The 16,986-nt window shown below is 41.3% G+C and overlaps 2 protein-coding genes across 4 annotated transcripts in view; both read right to left on the bottom strand.

Annotated features, from left to right (window-relative positions):
• The window catches only part of sh2b3 (SH2B adaptor protein 3), a 51,119-nt gene extending 41,798 nt beyond the window's left edge, over positions 1 to 9,321 (bottom strand). Inside the window, 1 exon segment of the mRNA XM_069139189.1 lies at positions 9,109 to 9,321. The gene's annotated coding sequence lies outside the window, so the exon portion shown is untranslated.
• A 2,263-nt stretch (positions 9,322 to 11,584) lies between these two features.
• Positions 11,585 to 16,549, bottom strand: pheta1 (PH domain containing endocytic trafficking adaptor 1). 3 transcript variants are annotated; one of them, XM_069138720.1, is made up of 3 exons: positions 15,953 to 16,512; positions 15,375 to 15,477; positions 11,585 to 14,726 (listed from the first exon to the last, which is right to left on the bottom strand). In XM_069138720.1, the coding sequence occupies exon 3, from the start codon at positions 14,677 to 14,679 to the stop codon at positions 13,780 to 13,782; it is 900 nt and encodes a 299-aa protein (XP_068994821.1). In that variant the 5' UTR covers positions 14,680 to 14,726; positions 15,375 to 15,477; positions 15,953 to 16,512; the 3' UTR covers positions 11,585 to 13,779. The 3 variants fall into 3 exon arrangements, 2 of the variants coding, with proteins under 2 accessions (XP_068994821.1, XP_068994822.1); XR_011177747.1 differs by lacking the exon at positions 11,585 to 14,726 and adding an exon at positions 14,735 to 15,270 and having other exon boundaries at positions 15,953 to 16,549; XM_069138721.1 differs by lacking the exon at positions 15,375 to 15,477 and having other exon boundaries at positions 15,953 to 16,515.
• Positions 16,550 to 16,986: the final 437 nt, after the last annotated feature.

Below are 16,986 nucleotides of genomic sequence, written 5' to 3'. Positions count from 1 at the left end.
GAGGGTGGGAGGCGGTGAGGAGGGAGAGGAATCAAACAAGAAAAGGAAGAGGAGGAGACAGAGGAGCGAGAGTCACGAGGGCAGACAGAGAGATGAGGGGATAATGAGAGGGCTGGCAGGAAGTAAGAATAACCGGCAGAAGGAAGGAGGGAGGACAGGAGATGAGATGGCGCCATGTTTGTGGGTGAAGGTCCAGGTGGCAGAGCAGGAGACGAACAGAGACCAAAGGATCGGTGCTCTGCTCTGCCTGGGCAGCAATCACAGCAACAGGAAGCCCTGCCCTGGCAAGCAGCGGCCCGGCGCTCTCATGCAAAGACACTGTGCACTCACAGAGCACGCTGACATGCAGCCTTACGTCACAGGTGGAAAGAGGACGAGAATATCAAGGACAAGAGCAGCTATTTACCAGAGAACATGGTAGAAATGTATTTGTGTTGAAAAATTTTAAAAAAAAGTTTTTCCTCTGAAAACGTCTCTTACGTGTTCACCATAAAAAGTCAAATGTGGCAACATCATTATATGACTTCAGCCAGCTAACTAATTCCTACTGTAGTGTGGTAAAGGTGTCACACTGGGATATAACAAAGTTCTCACCAGATTCATGTGGCACAACTTTTATTGACCTTAATAAAGTAAGATCAATTCTTAGAAGGATTTGGCCAAATTTTGCAGTGTTTTACCGAAACAAATAATTCATAATGACTGGAAACTGGAAAAAAAAAAAAAAAGTTAGCCTGACTCAGAGAAGTAGCTGCAACGCTTTATTCTTTCTGTGAATGCGCTGCTGTTTATTTTGCCGATATTGGTCTACAGTTTGGTCTCGGGATGTCGCAAGAGCTGATACTTCTGCACCAAGTCGATGCCAAAATTCAGAAAAACTATGGATTCAACACCATCCAGTGAAGATGATCTTGTCCTGCTCCACTGAACAAAAGAAAAAGGGATGTAGGCACGTGAGCCAAAACTGCTATGACAGTTTTGCAACCAACTCTATTACATCCAAAAGTAAACTACGTAAGGAGCTGTGATGTGACATGAGCTCCACTTACACACAATGCAATTTGCTTGAGACATTTACACGACGGGCAAAAACTCGACGTTCTTCGTTGTGTAATATTTGTAATCTGTGTGAAGGTACTCAAAACACAAAAACAACAGTTCTAAAAAAAAATACACCGACATGCAAATTAATCACGTAAAAAACGCCCCCAGTGTGAAAAGACCTTTCTTGTTTGTGAAGTAGGAGCAGCGTCTGTTGCAGCAATGTGACAAACAAAGTTCCAATAGAGAATAATATTAGCTTGTTTATGCTAAAATAGAAAGCTCATCATGTCAGTTATAATGTCCTTACAACTGTCATTAGTGTTCCCTCAGTTAACATGTAACGTGTGTGTGTGTGTGTGTGTGTGTGTGTGTGTGTGTGTGTGTGTGTGTGTGTGTGTGTGTGTGTGTGTGTGAGAGAGAGAGAGTGGGCAAAGTGTGTGTGCAGCAGGGTTTTTTAAAATAATGTTAAAATACATTCACTTGATTGATATTTTTTACATCAAATTCGGTATCAAGGATTGTGGATTTAGCTAAATGTTGCGTCCAATTTTGTTTTAACATTAAAAGCAACATCACGATTGTTGTGACTATTATAACATGTATGCAACTCCGCTTGACTCACATGAACAAACAAACTTGAAGATAAATACAAGCTGAACATTGAGTGCAGACCTTCAAGGTGCTGTTACACAACTCTGCTTCCAGGAGAAAATGACCTGAATTCCCATCGATACAGTCACCATTCAATGTTGTTATGACAAAGCAAACAGCTTTGCTCCACCGGTAGCCAACACACCAGTTAACACAGACTGACACCACGTGACCTTTTTTCATCCCTTTCACTTCATGTTTTTATGCTCGAGTGCAACAAGCTGCTACGCATCAAGCAAAAGTGACACAACCCGACATGAGATACATGCAGCTTAAAGTGGTTTTGTTAATTCACTGCCTGATTGATGGGCTACATAAAAGAAGAGGCGAACATGAAAACGACCTGCAGTTGCAGCGTCGGGATTGGCTGAGGCTCTGTGTTCCTGTTTGTGTGAAGTGAGATGTGAAAGAGCTTTGATAATAAACAGAGCAGAAAGCGAGACGCACACCGCTTACATAATTGAAGAACATATTGTAAAGGAGGAAGCAGCCGTGAAACATGAGATAACTTGGGCCCTAACTTCCCAGAGCCTGAAGAAAGCATCAGCTGATTTGGGGCGAAACAAGAGAGGGGGAGCCTGCAGCCTGCTGCTCCATCGCAGCTAAGCGCAGCCAGACTCCATTACAAACAGAAACCATCAGTGAAGGATACGATGTTTGTTGTGGATGCATAGGTACAAAGACGTGGGAATGTTGTGCAAGTGTAAAGCCTGCTCTAAAAGCCGAAACACTTGACATCGTTGCATCCATGAGAAGAATCAGCAAGAAACCTTTTGTGTAACAGATTACATCCAAAAATTAAAAAAAAAAAAAAAAAATACTCATATACTTGCTTGCATACAAAAATTTAAAAAATACTCGTATACCCACATTACACAAAACAAAGCTACGGGGCGAGAGCAGCCTTTAGTCCTCCATATTTGGCATTTACTGTTATACTGACAGTGTGTAGCGTTGGGAAACCCAACAGCACCAAAAGCCACTGTTTTCTAAATCCCCTCATGATCAACATTTAGATTTTAAAGGTCTGCATCTAAAAGCTGCAACTATCTTATGATAAGAGAAAACGAGAGGCAGCAACAGCAGTGAACTCGTCAAGGCGTCGTTTCTTGTTACAAAGGTGGAATACTACAGGGTGCATCGGGGTTTCGTTTTGGTTCGAGTATTTACGAGCTCAGTCCTGCATTCCCACAACAATAACACAATGCTGCTATTCTTGAGACGCACAGAAATAAAGCCCGGCCACTTTCGGGCTATTTCCTGTGGTCTGGGAATGGAGAGCGGGAGGCAGGTTGGGAAAGCAGTAAAACTAAAGGGGCTGCGTGTCTGTTGATAAGAAGGAAATCACGCAGCACTGGCAAGGATTAAAAACGCACTCTGAAGCATCGAGGCCACTTTCAGTGCTGCAATACAAAACCAAGAGTGAGATTTACCAAACAGTATATATATGATCATTATCTGTCCAGAAATTCACTATTACCTCGTAAAGTTCTACGAGCTTCCCTCCAGCTCGCCGGCATCCTACCAGTGACTAATACAAAACGTCTTTGTGCAGCGTGCAGTCTATCATTATCCTGAAAGGACAGACCCTGGCATGTCTAGGAAATACTCAAATATTGGGCTCTCGTAATGACAGGCAAGAAATGAAAAGAGAAGTCAAGTTTTGGCTTTGGCCGCATGGATGCGATGCGTGAGGAGGGGAGACTACGGGAATGAGGTCAGGAGAGACTGTCAGGCATCACAAACACTTCAGGCCTCAGAGCTGACAAACTTCAACGCATAATGAGATCTGTATTACAAGCAAACAGGGAAAAACCAGGTCCAGCTCAGCTCTAATGTCAAATGTATGTCGCCCTGCCACCGTTGCTAAAAAAAACGGATGTATTTAGAAGTTCACATGTTTATCTCGTTCTGCAAAAATGGTTTATTAAACTTAAGATGTTTTCAAGATCTAAAACTTGACTTATCGTTTATTCTGATACGATCGTGTCAACCAGAAACATTTCAACATTTTATTACAACACACCTTGACGAAAGATATGACTAGTGCTGAAACAGAATTGTTGCCCAACTCCAAGTGTCGATAAAGATCATGTCGTAGATTGTACACAGCCTCACATAGGCTGCAGCCAATGATTATTTTTCATTATAAGTTTGTTTGCCGATTGCTTTCTAGATTCATTGATTAAATCTTTATATATAAAATGTGCAAAGAAGACATCGCTGCTTCTGCAAGTAACGAGGTGACATCTTGAGATGTGTCACTTTCTTTGACCAACGGTACAAAACACAAAGATGCTATAAATAGAAAATACAGCAAATCATCCCTTCGGATGAACAAGAACCAGAAAATCTAAAATGTCTGGGCTTGAACATTTTATGAAATGGTTCATAGATTATTAAAAGTGTTGCTTTTTTTGCTTGCTAATACAATCTTAACATGGCAAAAAATATTAAACAGAGTCAAAATATTCAATTATTCTTTTCCCAACAGTTAAAAACTATATACTAACTGTAAAAAAATTTGGGATTTAACAAACAATCAGCAACTGTACTTGTACTTCTACTGTGCAATTACAAACAACTGAATCTGATTAGTGTTTGAAAAGGTCGCTCGTGCAGTGGACCGACCTTCACAAATAAAATTGACACTGTGCATAGTGTTAAAATGAAGAGCACCTAACACATGCAAGGAAATATATGCATCTTACAGATCATTAAATATGCACACGCTGAGCAACTAAACTGTTTAAATATGTTTCTCAGCTACAAAGGCCAAGCTCAGCTTCTTACTGGAACCCAGGCGGAGTTTCTGAAAAGCTGACAACAATAATCCATCATTCACATCTCGGTTGAGTCAAATCTGTACAATTCAACCAATTCAGCAGTCGAGACTGCAACGTTCCAGCCAGTGAGAGTACGACAGACATCCACAAGCACTTTATGAATGAGTCATCTCCTCTTGTGATGTGTTTCTGTTTCATTGTGAATTTGGAAGACACGTAGTATTATTTAAGATGTAAGATAATATATATTGTGTGTGTGTGTGTGTGTGTGTGTGTGTGTGTGTGTGTGTGTGTGTGTGTGTGTGTGTGTGACTGTCTGTGGGGTTGTTCGGCTGAGAGATAATTGACTCCTTCCGTCTTGATTGGCTGCGAATCATCTGCAGGCATCTGACTTCCTGGAAGGATAATTCGGGACTTATAAACTTTTCCACATTGGGACTCATGAGGAGCAAACTGAGTTTCAGTGTTAGCTCTTACAAAATACCTCTTTCTGGCACACAACTGTTACCCAAGAACCTGTTTTTTTTCTGCAGTGATAGCAAATTCTGAGCTTGTGTTGGGAATAAAGTGATGTGACATGGTGCAAATTGGGTATTTTGCGTGAGAACGAGATCCTACTTTCACTTCAACAGAGACACGTTCCGTTTCTGCTTATCACACAAACAAAAACCTCTTCAGTGTCTGTATGCATGTAGGGACGATCACTTCCATTATCAATTCATCTCCAGATTATTTTCACAAGTATCTAATAAATTCTGTGGCCTATGAAACATTTCAACATGTCAAAAAAAACACGCAAAGTTTTTCATCTGTTGTTACATTTGACCCCCAAAAAAAATATCAGAAAATCTTCATTTTTGAGCAACTAAAGCCAAAAAGTTTGGGGAATTTTTGCTTGAAAAATTACAACAATTATCAAAATAGTTGATGATTCAAATATATCGTCTAACTGTTGAAACTCTCCATTATGCAGATATGAAACCTGGACAAACTCGTCATGGGAAATAAAACAAAACCTTTTGCTCCCATCATACAACCTCTCTCTCTCTCTCTCTCACACACACACACACACACACACACACACACACACACACACACACACACACACAGGCACGCACACACACACACACACACAGACTAATGCTCCGCAAATGCACGGCCTACAAGCACACATGTATTAAGCATCATCCTCATGCTACTGCAGCTAAATCGGGCCTGTAATCAACGTTCTTCCAACGGGCGCGTATTGGAGTAAACACACAAATACACACACAGTCCCTAATTATTGATGCTTTGGAAAAACACAGGAACGTATGTGTATCCCCCCCCAAACAAAAGCATTTCTGCAAGTGTTTGGGGATACACATGTGCGCCTGTGTGTCTTTCCAAACGTGTTAACACACAGGCAAGAACTTAAAATGATTATGTGCCTTGTGTGTGTGTGTGTGTGTGCGTGTGTGTGTGTGCGTGTGTGTGTGTGTGTGTGTTTGCGGTGGGAATTCACAGTTGGAGTAATAATCTGCATTTTTTTTCCCATTTAAATAAATGTCTGTTAATTACGGTCTGTTGATGAATGTGGTGAATGAGCCTGTGATCCACTGATGAAAGCCCTTCCATTTGCTGTATTTCTAACTGAGCGAGCAAGCGGCGCACAGTTCCTGAGCTTTTCCATCACTCAGCAGTGGGCGTCTCCCCCCCCCCCCCCCCTCCTCCGAGAGGGTGGGCGGAGCCAACGCCACAGGTTCACTGCTCAACTCACTTCTGTGCCAAGTGACTGAGGTCGCACAGGCGACAAGGTTTGGATCTCTGGGAAGTGGAGTCCAAAAACAAAAGCTTCAATTACCGCTGACCATCAAAAGCGCCAGAAAAGGGAACAAAACAGAGAACTTCGAGATTGTTCCTTTGACGTTGAGGTTTTAGGCTTCGATGGAAAGGTGCTGTGCAGTCAGATCGCATTAACACACACCAACTTCTGGATAACGTGTGAGTGTTTCTGCAAAAAGTTCCCATTGTCACCACAACATTTTTTTTTTCTTTCCATTTTTTGGCCTGATATGTCTCTTCTGTATTTCGGTCATTGTCCCGTCTGCCTGCCAAGTTATGTCCCCTGGCTCCTCTCCCTCTGCTCTGCCCTCCCCACAGGGTCACTGTGGGTTGGACCTCTCTTGTGGTCTCGTCAATAGATTTCCCGGAACCCCTGAGGAAAGCAGAAGTGCTAACGTCTGATCATATCTCAGTTGAAGACATAGAAACAGGACATTACCTGATGCACCGATGATAGGCGAGGCTGCAGAATTCACTACTTCTGCAACACATGTCATCTGCATACATGCACATCAAATGTGCACACTGCTCGAAACTAATTGCAAAAATGACTGTTATTAATATCTGAATTCCATGAAGCTGCACTCTGTTCTTTCAAGGAAATATGTCTCAGTCAGTTTCCAGGACAGTATCGTGTTGTGGTGCATAAAATCCCCAAATAACTAATCATATCATGTCATGTCGGAGAAAATCTTGTTATAATCATGCCCCTCTCTGGAGAGAGTCCAAGATTTGGTAGTGATAATTTAAAGCTGTATTTTTTTTGTTTTGTTTGTTATAAATCACAAGGTTGAAATGGACATACATTTTTAAGATTAATAAATGACTTCTGTGAATAAAACTAATTCTATTTTTTACTGTATTTTTGGTGGTGCATGGCGGTCTAATCTCCACACCTGAACATGCAGAATGAGAGTTCTGTTGTTGATAGCACTCTGAGAAAAACAGACAGAACCAAAGTATCCAAGCGTCAGAAATCAAAGTCAGTAGGGCAGCAAACACTTCACTGAAAATCATCAGAATCATTTCTGACTGTACAAGAATGTTGACGTGCACCAAGACTTTATCATTGTACATATATAAGCATCATACTTGGATTGTTATCAATTATATGTTAATATATAAAGCAGCATTTCAGGTTGTAGCAGGGTGAGGTGGGGCTAATTTGAACTACTTTACAGAGTTGGATAATTGAATGTACAACAAAGCACCAATTTGCAAAGTTACAAACAACTAAGCTGTCAAATAAATAGAGCGAAGTACAACATTTCCCTTTAACAAGTACATAAAGTATCTCAAAATGAGCTCATGAATTGATCAGTTGTTTGGTCTTTTCAAAAGTCCAAGGTGCAGCCTGAAATGTGTCATTTTATACCGATCAACAGTGACACAACCAAATGATATTCAGTTTATCATCATGAAGGACTAAAGAAACCAGGAAATGTTCAGATTTAAGAAGCTGGAATCACAGAACTTGAGCACTTTTCCATTAAAATATGAACCAAAACAATCAAGCAATTATCAAAATAGAAGGTGATCAACCTTCTGTTGATCAACTAATTAATTAATCATCAGAGCGCTACTTTCCATCACACTATAGAAAGAATTATATCCATGTCTGCCACTCCAAACGACTATTTTTGTGAGAAAAATGGGTGATATCTGAGGGGGTGACAATTACTTGGGAGGAATATCGTCCTGTGCACTAACCTGTATTTACACACTTGTACTTCTATGCGAGAACCCACATAGGCATAACGCGTTCCTTAGACCTTTTCTTAAACTTTAACGATCCCAACTAAAAGGCATGACCTAAACCTAACCCTGAAACCAGGTCCCGGCAAGGCCAAGACGTCCCCACTTCCAAGGCCGGAAGCTGAAACTGGTCCTTACAAAGATAGACAAATACTGCCAGGAGCCGCAAGGAGAAGCGAATCCCCCCCCTCCAAAACACACAAACACCCCCCCCCCCCCCCCAAATTACTGCCTTTGATTTACTGACACGCCAACGCCGGACTATGAAACCACTTGTTCCTCCTCTCCATCAAAGCGGTCATGACGGGGTGATCCACTGACCTGAGCACGCTGCACACTCGCTCGAGCAGCGCGCAAACGAGCGGTCGCGTTTCAGATACACACAGTTAATATCTATTTATAGGGGTGAACGGTGGTGGGCAGTTCAGACGTGCATCTTAATGTCTCGGCTCCGCGTTTGGCAGGTTAACGTGAATTATTGCAAATAAGTCGCCGTGGGTGTAGTAATATTGCGTCATCACCATGGTGACCACCACTGATAGATTTGCGCCAAATAGTTGTAAAAACGACACATAAATTCACATAGCTGCAGCTTGAGTTATATATATATATATATATATATATAGTAAATATATATATAGTAAATATATATACATATATATATAAAGCACGTGTTGTGTGCACACTGTGTGACAACAACACTTTGTACCAACAGGACTCGATTTATAATTTTCAACAAAATAAAAGTTCACTTTTTTGGGGGGGGCAAAAAGTGTGCGCCAGCAGCGACGTGCCGGACAGAGGCAGACCCTTTAAACTCCACACGGGCACGTTTTTCGACGACTATTGAAAAAAAAAAAAAAAAATGCAGAAAATGTCATTTTATGTGCTTAGTCCACTGCGGTTCGTCAATTAGAGATTAAGACTCCAGGTGGTTAAATTAAAGAGTTGAGTGGAGTTAAAAAAAAAAAAACAACAACAAAAAAAACACTTTTAGACAAGAAGAGAGTCAAAGTTGACAGGGGTTTAGTCTCCACAACATACTTACGTTCTCCGTTATCTCGGATGGGCACCCACCGCAGCACGACGAAAAACCAACAAGTTGGACTTCGCATAACGGAAATGTGTTGAGAAGCATCTAAAACGAGTCTAAAAGACGTCGGCGAGGAGCAACACAAGCTGGACACCGGAGGAAAAAGCTGCACGCCGAAAAGCCCGTCGCTTTCTCTCTCATTGTGACTGACGCGACTGCTCCTCCGCAAATAAAGAGGAAAGAAAACTTTCAGCGACGAACTTGACGCGGAAAAAGTGGCAACTCCTCATTTCCGCTGTCAAAAAAAAAAAAAAAAAAATTGTGCCGCGGTCCAGCTGTGTGAAGCTGGGGGAAATTCAAAACATCGCTTCCGACTCGGTCTTTTCAAAATAAGAGACGCATACCTGCCCCCCGGCCGGATTAACTACCCCAGTACGAGTCAGACTTTACAAAATGAACTCTTGGTCCAAATTAGAGCTGATCATTTAACATCAACAGAATATCAATTGCCAACTTTTTTGATAATCGATGGTGTCAATTTGAAATTTTATAAAAATGCTAAAATTCTCCAGTTCCAGCATATTTTCTGGTTCCCTTAGTCCTCCATGATCATAAACTGAATATTTTTTTGGTTGTGGACTGTTGGTTGGAATGAATTTGGACATTTTAGGCTGCACCTTGGGCTTTAGAAAATACTGATTGACATTTTGCTAATTTTTCTGACCTTTTAAAAGGTCAAACAACTATTCAATCAATTGAGAAAATAATCGTAAAATGAATTGATATTTATAGCCCTATTCCTAATTTAAAATTAGAAAATTTAAATTTAAAAGAATTTCCCCTCGGGGATTAATAAAGTATATACCTACCTACCTACCTTTACATTTGTGGAGGAGGTATTTAGATTTTGTACTTCAGTAAAAGGCACATCCCATAATTTGAAAATACATTTTACTTTGTGTTTACTATATTATTATCTTTGTGTAATATTATTATTACTATATTCTGTTAAAATGGTTACATTTAATGTGTAAAATTAATTTCATTTTATGCAATCATTCGCCCATAGTGAGCTGGGATAGGCCCCACCCCCCGGACCATGTTCAGGATAAATCGGGTATAGATAATGGATGGATGGATCATTTAAATTCATCAGCAGCAGAGTTCAGCTTACAAACAAATGTATTAAAGTAAAAAGTACAATATTTCACTCAGAACTGCAGTGGAGTAAGTTGCATAAAGCGTTAGGTGTCATGCAATCAGAGCTAAATTATTTCCCACTTCTTAAAGACACTATGTTAATAAAAAACAAAACAAGTTTGTTGTCAATACAGGTAATAATGTAGAATCTGCCTGGAAGAACACACAATTTGATATTGTCCCATATAGATTCATACATACAAGAAGATATGAAGTTAAATTACCTGGAAACCAATAAGGGGTGTTTGAGGCAGCTTGCCAGTCTACGATCACCGTGCCCAGCCTTGTCAGCAACCTATTTCCTGTGAAAACATGCATTTGTATTTACCACCACTGACCCTGTTTTATGCAGACAAACAAACATTTGTATTGTGTCAGCTAATTTCACCCTATTTTGATGTATATCCACACATGTAAACATAATTCAATAAAGTCATTCCAAAAAAACAGAAAAAAGTACATCATAAACTTTGTAAGGACAGATGTAATGGCAGGACTGTTTGTCTACCTAATAGTTTAAAGCAACCGAATGTGTATTTACTACAAATATATTAAACATTGTCAGGGTTTTCGTTCTCTTTGTAAGTGTTCAAACATATGGGTCAAGCGTACTTTTATGTTGAAATTACCCGGCAGGAAGTAGCTCCCCTGCTCTGCGAGGTATTGAACTGTCTGCAGTCAGCAGCCGAGCGCAAGTACGGTATGTGCAGGATGCAGAGACTGCCCAGGCTCTGCAAAGAAGTCTGTTCAGAAACTGTACATTTAGTTTGGTAAGTGTTGCTTATGGAAGGCTGTTACTGATTTACCAAACATTTATATCACATTATTTGTATTGTATAGCGTCAAACTCATTTACTATTTTTACTTAAAGGCCACGTTTATTGCCCATATTTCTTGATCTTAAAACAGAAAGGGAAATAAAAACATAGTTTATCCAGGTCTACAATATAAATTGTTTCTCCCTTCTCCAATCCTATTCCCTCGTTGTTCTGCCACATGGTTAATTGCGTTCACCTGTCCCGCCAGGTACGAGTCGCTGAAAACCTTGAAGTCAACAGACATCAGTGTAACATTGTAACACAGCGACACCTGGTGGGAACAGGCTGCGGAGCACCACGTGTGCGTTCATGAATTCAAGAGCTGCTTGTCTGAGGAGAACACATCTCATGCGTGCACATAGCATACAGACTCTCCCTGATACCTTAAACTATAAGATATAGATTTACCATATTTACAGTAGTAAATATAGAAAACTGCACCTGAAGCCAGCAATAATTCCAATGATAGAAAATAAAGTATGAACATTGTTTATTTGAGTGGTTTACAGCCAAACATCTTTTCAGATTACAATGATAGGAACATGTGTTAAATATTGTTGATTATTCAACATAATACTAATTGTACATTATAACATTGAATCATTTTACTAAAAAAGAAAAATCATAGAAATGTAAGTGAACAAAATTGGTCATTGTGTATTTAGGTTGCATTCCTCACTTGGCACTCTTTTTTTTTTTATATATATCACTTTATGAAATAAATGATCAGTTATATGATTCTTTTGACACTTTTAAATATTCCTTTAGTCTGTCCTGACGGTAACACGCTTCAGGAATGATCTGTTGAGCACTAACACCACTATTATTTTAGATCATATGTCTCAAAAGGATAGTCTTACTGTTGACATTTTAAAAACTCTATCCCACACTGTTGTTTCTGCACAAGCCAAAGTGTACAACAGTAATGATAGTGCTGTGCATTGATGCAGACCGAAGTAACTGAGCCATTGTCAAAAAGTGATTGCACTGAGATCAGCCTTTGGCAAGCAAGAAAGAGCCGTACAGTCGAAAAACAGGAAAAGTCAAATCCTCCCATCACTGCAGTCTTGTGGTAATGGTTGCAAGTGCAAAAACAGAGACACGCAGATAACATAAGGCACATATAAAAGAAAAATGTAAATGGCTCCATGATTGCTCATACTGTATTTCATTTTAAAAAGCTCATTGTGAATGAAGACTGTTAGTGATCATTTCCAACATGGAAGAGTAGCTATTTATACACAAACCTAAAGGTTACATCTTCACATACAGTGTAGGCCTGTAGGTTAGTAACATTCAGGATAAGTTGTAACAAACAACCCAACAGTACGATCGTATTAAGATGCTTCGATTGTATGAAATGAAATCTATCGGGAATTACAAAGACCCATGTAACATCCTGTAAGTTCAGGAATGAAGAATCTCCTTTTATGAAATACACGAGTCAAACGAGAACTAAGTGACGAGCACTCTTATGACACAGCCTCATCTGGCCGCTGGCTAACAAGGTCTAAAAATAAAGGGTGTGTTGCTCGGAGCGAGACATCCAGCTCCCACCACGGTCCCCAGTGACTGTCGAGAGGATGCTCTGACATTAAAAAAAAAAAACCCCACAAGGCCTCCAGGGTGAGCTGTGCTCCGGTGGGAGAATGGAGAGGAATCTGAACCCCCCCCCCCCTTCCTATTCCCAGAGTATCCTCGTTTCTTTCCACGTCACGATATTAGTTGAGGTGGTTTAAAGTTGGAGCAAACTCAAAATCCTGAATTTCTAACTTGAAAGATGCAAATTATCTTCGTGCCATTAGATTGATAGACTTTAATTTCCTGATTCAAGCTCTTAGTTCAGAACAGTTTGATGATCAAGAGGAGGAAGATTGGACAGCACCAAATCAGGGCTTCGCTGCAGGATCTCCTTTCAGCTTTGTCACTCTATGGTGGTTAATGTGTCACAACAGCCTGAGCCGAGATGTTAATTTGTCTTGCGCAATGTCTTTAGGTCGTTGTTCACTGCATGCAGCCTTCTTGGATATAACTGAAACCATCTTGAGCTTTTGCCTTGCAATAAACAAAGATTTAACAGTTGTGATTCACTGCTTAGCAAAGTAATTGCAAGAACAACTAAAGAAAACACAACTGTATTACAGAAAAAAAAACCTCAAAAGAATTACACGGGTATGTTTGGAAGCTAGAAGGGCAGTCAAATCTTTAACACTGGCCATATAGTAATAATACAGTATATTTCTCCTTAATTGTATCTACTATAAGACCAATCAAGGCTAAATTCTTCACATTGTGTTAGAAATATTGATGATTTCAATAGGTTATTAGCAATTTGAATACAGTTTTCTTAACATGTTTAATGGTCAGTGGCAAATGTCACTCAGCAAAAAAGTGGAAAAGAGCAGATGTTGGGTTTCTTGGATTGTATAAAGGATCGTGTTCATGATTAAAACAGATTGATCATCCTGTGCCAGACAAGACTTGGAAACAATCTAATATTTTTTTTGTTGTCTTTTTTTCAATGGCTGATAAGACTGTGGTTTGAAATGAAGTCTCAGTTTACTCGCCTCGCCTTTCTGTTGGGTTCAGAAAGGGCGTAGCGTTGCAGAATGATCAGGAATGAATGATATCACCAGAAAAACACAAGAGATAATCCACCTCCGTTCATTTACTGGCTCTGCAGCCATTGCACTCTGAGCTCCTCCACCTCTCTGCCGTACCAGTCGTGGAGTTTGGAGAAGCAGCCAGTGCCAGGGGAGACGGGGCTTTCCAGAGACGCGCCTCTCCTCCGTGGCGGCACCGGTGGAGCCCTGACTCCATCGGCCCCGTAGCCAGCGACGCTCCCAGAGTCTGCGCTGCCCTCCCAGGCCACACAGGACGATGCCGCTCCCTCCACACAGCCGTTAGCCAAGGCGGCTGATGCTTTACTCCATGCAACTCCATTCTCCTTGGAGCACCCAGAGCTGAGCTGCATCTCATCCTGGAGGCTCTTCTGGGCCGAGAAGGCGGCTGACGGTGGAGGGGCACTTGATGATGATGATGATAAGGAAGACGAAGAGGACGAAGAAGACGACGCTCCAGACCTGGACCGTGCCACCTGGTTCCGCCTGGAGGACTTGGGCCTGCCCTGCAGGCCTCCGACCCCAGACCCGACAAAGCCACCTCCCGCTGCCTCTTGGATCTCCTCCAGCTGCATCTCCAGCTCCTTCACCACCAGCCTCATGTAGTCGAAGCTGGCCCTCGACAACGCTTTCACCCACGACTCCATGGCTGCTTGGTTCTCGGCGGCCATCTTGTACACCCGCGCTTTGGCACAATCAAATTTGATGGCAAAGGCGAACTCCTCAGCAGACTCGCAGAGCTCCACGGTGCACCCTTCGAGAACGATGACACCGATGGGCTCTCGGCCGTCGCGCTCCTCGAAGTAGAAAAGCATGTTTCCCTTCAGGACAAACCAGCGCCGGTGATAGGCCGTGTTGCGCTCACCTTTTTTGAACAAGAAGCCCGTCTTGTCAGGTGGCGAGTCACAGGTGGCGTAATGCGCCACGCTGCGTTCGTTCAGCTTCATCCTCTCCCCTCCTCCTCCTCCTCTTCCTCAGCAGATTTTTGATTTACCTAAAGAACATTGTAAAAACAGAGGTCATCTTCAAGCTTGAGTGGATTAGTGCATATTTGTGAAGGCCACAGGAGTCCGCAGCTTTTCCTTTCAGAAACTCACTGCACCAGCAGATTTTCTTATTAGTTGCCGTCTCTGCTTTAAGTCGTGCTTAATCAACTTGTGCTGAAAGATAAACCTGCACTGGATACTTAAGAGAGGGGTTGATGCTTTCCAACTGGACTTCAGTCAACACCCCCCCCCCCCCCACACACACACACACACACTCCTCCTCACTGAGCCATCCTGCCACTGTAAACACTTTTACATTCATAGTGCAGGGACACGACCCTAGACTGGCCTGGCAAAATACAACCGTAGTTTCGTTAAAAAAAAAAAAATAAATAAATAAATACTGCATAGAACTGACCTGCTGCAAATATAGCGCAAATTAAAAAGTTATACAACGCCGAGAAGTTGTTGAATTATAGCTGCGTAATCACATGGTCAACTGCGCGCTGGGACTTTCCCCTCTGTGTAAACAACAGCTAATCCAATTGAAGTCTGTTCAGAAAAAAACAACAACCCAACAACAGTTAAAGTAAGGCCGGACTCTGGTGTAACTTCTGGTGTGCTGTCAATAATCCATACATGTAAAAGTTACTTACGTTGTTTATCTCATGTCCAGCTGCCATCCACTCCCATCACATCTGGGAGAGCTCAACAAGTCTCCACCTTCTGTTGACTTTTGTCTTCAAAATGAAGCCTAGACTGAAGACAAACGTCACGAGTTGTTGTTACACACTTGTTTTCCCTCCAACGCTGCCAGCTACACCCAGTCCGGGTGGAAGTGAAGGTGAAGCCAGCATCCAGTTGTTTTCAGATATAAAAGAGGCCAACATGTTACAGATTAGCTGTTTTTTTTTTGTTTTTTTTGTTTTTTTCCTCCACCTCTAATCCGTGTTTGGACGAGTGACTCAGTATCAAGCGGGCTGGTTGGTCACAAGCTTTTGACACATCAGCACTTTGGTCACCGCAAAATAAAAGCTCCACCACCGGAAAGCACGTCCGTCTGTCCGTCCGTCCGTGTGCTAAAGCGCTTAACACATTTAGCCACTTTGGTGGACACAAATACGCATCCAGCGTCGGCATCGCGAGCCCACCAGCTAGCTGTAAACAGCTGCACACTCAAACGCACCGCCGATGATAACATTATGCTTTCTGGCTCATTGTCATGACGTCTTACCTGCAGCGAAGGACGCTTCCTTCCGCCAGAAACACGGATAATCCCCCGTTGTTTATGTATATATATATATATTTTTTTTTTTTTTATTTTATTTTTTTTTAAATTTATTTCTTCCTCCTTCCCTCTTTTCCTTTTTCTTCGTTTCTCGCCGGTCACGTGAACAACAGGGAGGGCACATGTTGTGTAATACGCAGTAAGCTCGATCGGGCGGTGTCATCCCGACCATTCTCCTGGTGAAACGTCTGCGATCCGGATGACCGGTGAGTTAAAACACGCGCGCCTTGTCCTTGCCCTTGGAGAGATGGAGCACTCGGAGCAGCTGTCCGACGCCACCCGGCTGCTGCTTGCTGCACCTGAGCGGATGGACCACGGCAGGTTTCCTGGATCTGAAACCGGTTTTTTTTTTTTTTTAAAGCAGTCTTGTGTCTTGTGTGGTCCACATTTTAATAATTTAAAAAATACTTCATACTTGATGGGAAAATAACATCTGTAGTTGTCTTTTTTTTTTTTTTTCTGTTCACAAAAATGACAAATATTTCACAAATTTGTGTTTTCAAACTCTTGACACGCCTTGTTAATCTAATTTGTCAAGTATAAAGTCCCTAGAAGTTGGACAAACATTTATTATGATTATTATTATTATTATTAATTACGAAGTAACAACATTATGTTAATATAATGTGATATGGTGAAGATTAACGTCTCAATTGAGTGTCTGTTTTATTTTGACAGGCATTCATAATTTATTCTTTTACTTAACCAGACATTTGACTTGATTTCTACATGATAAAAAAAAAAAAATGTCAGTTTAACATTATACCGACACCTGGCAGCAAAATAAACCTCACTGATTAGTCAATTAATGGGTCATTTTTCAGGGGAAATGCAAAACATTTTCTGGTTTCAGCTTCTCAAGAGTGCTTTTGTTTGTCTTATGTGACTGTAAACCGGTTATTGTGGGAATGGTGGGGATTTTTCACTATTGTCTTTTTTTTATGTAAAAAATGATCTGCAGATTAACCATTGAAAATGAC

Source organism: Embiotoca jacksoni, unplaced genomic scaffold, assembly GCF_022577435.1.
Source record: "Embiotoca jacksoni isolate LCO1_2020_lvr unplaced genomic scaffold, fEmbJac1.0.p SCAF_8, whole genome shotgun sequence".
Classification (NCBI taxonomy): domain Eukaryota; kingdom Metazoa; phylum Chordata; class Actinopteri; family Embiotocidae; genus Embiotoca; species Embiotoca jacksoni.
This window is presented reverse-complemented; position numbering and strand designations above follow the sequence as displayed.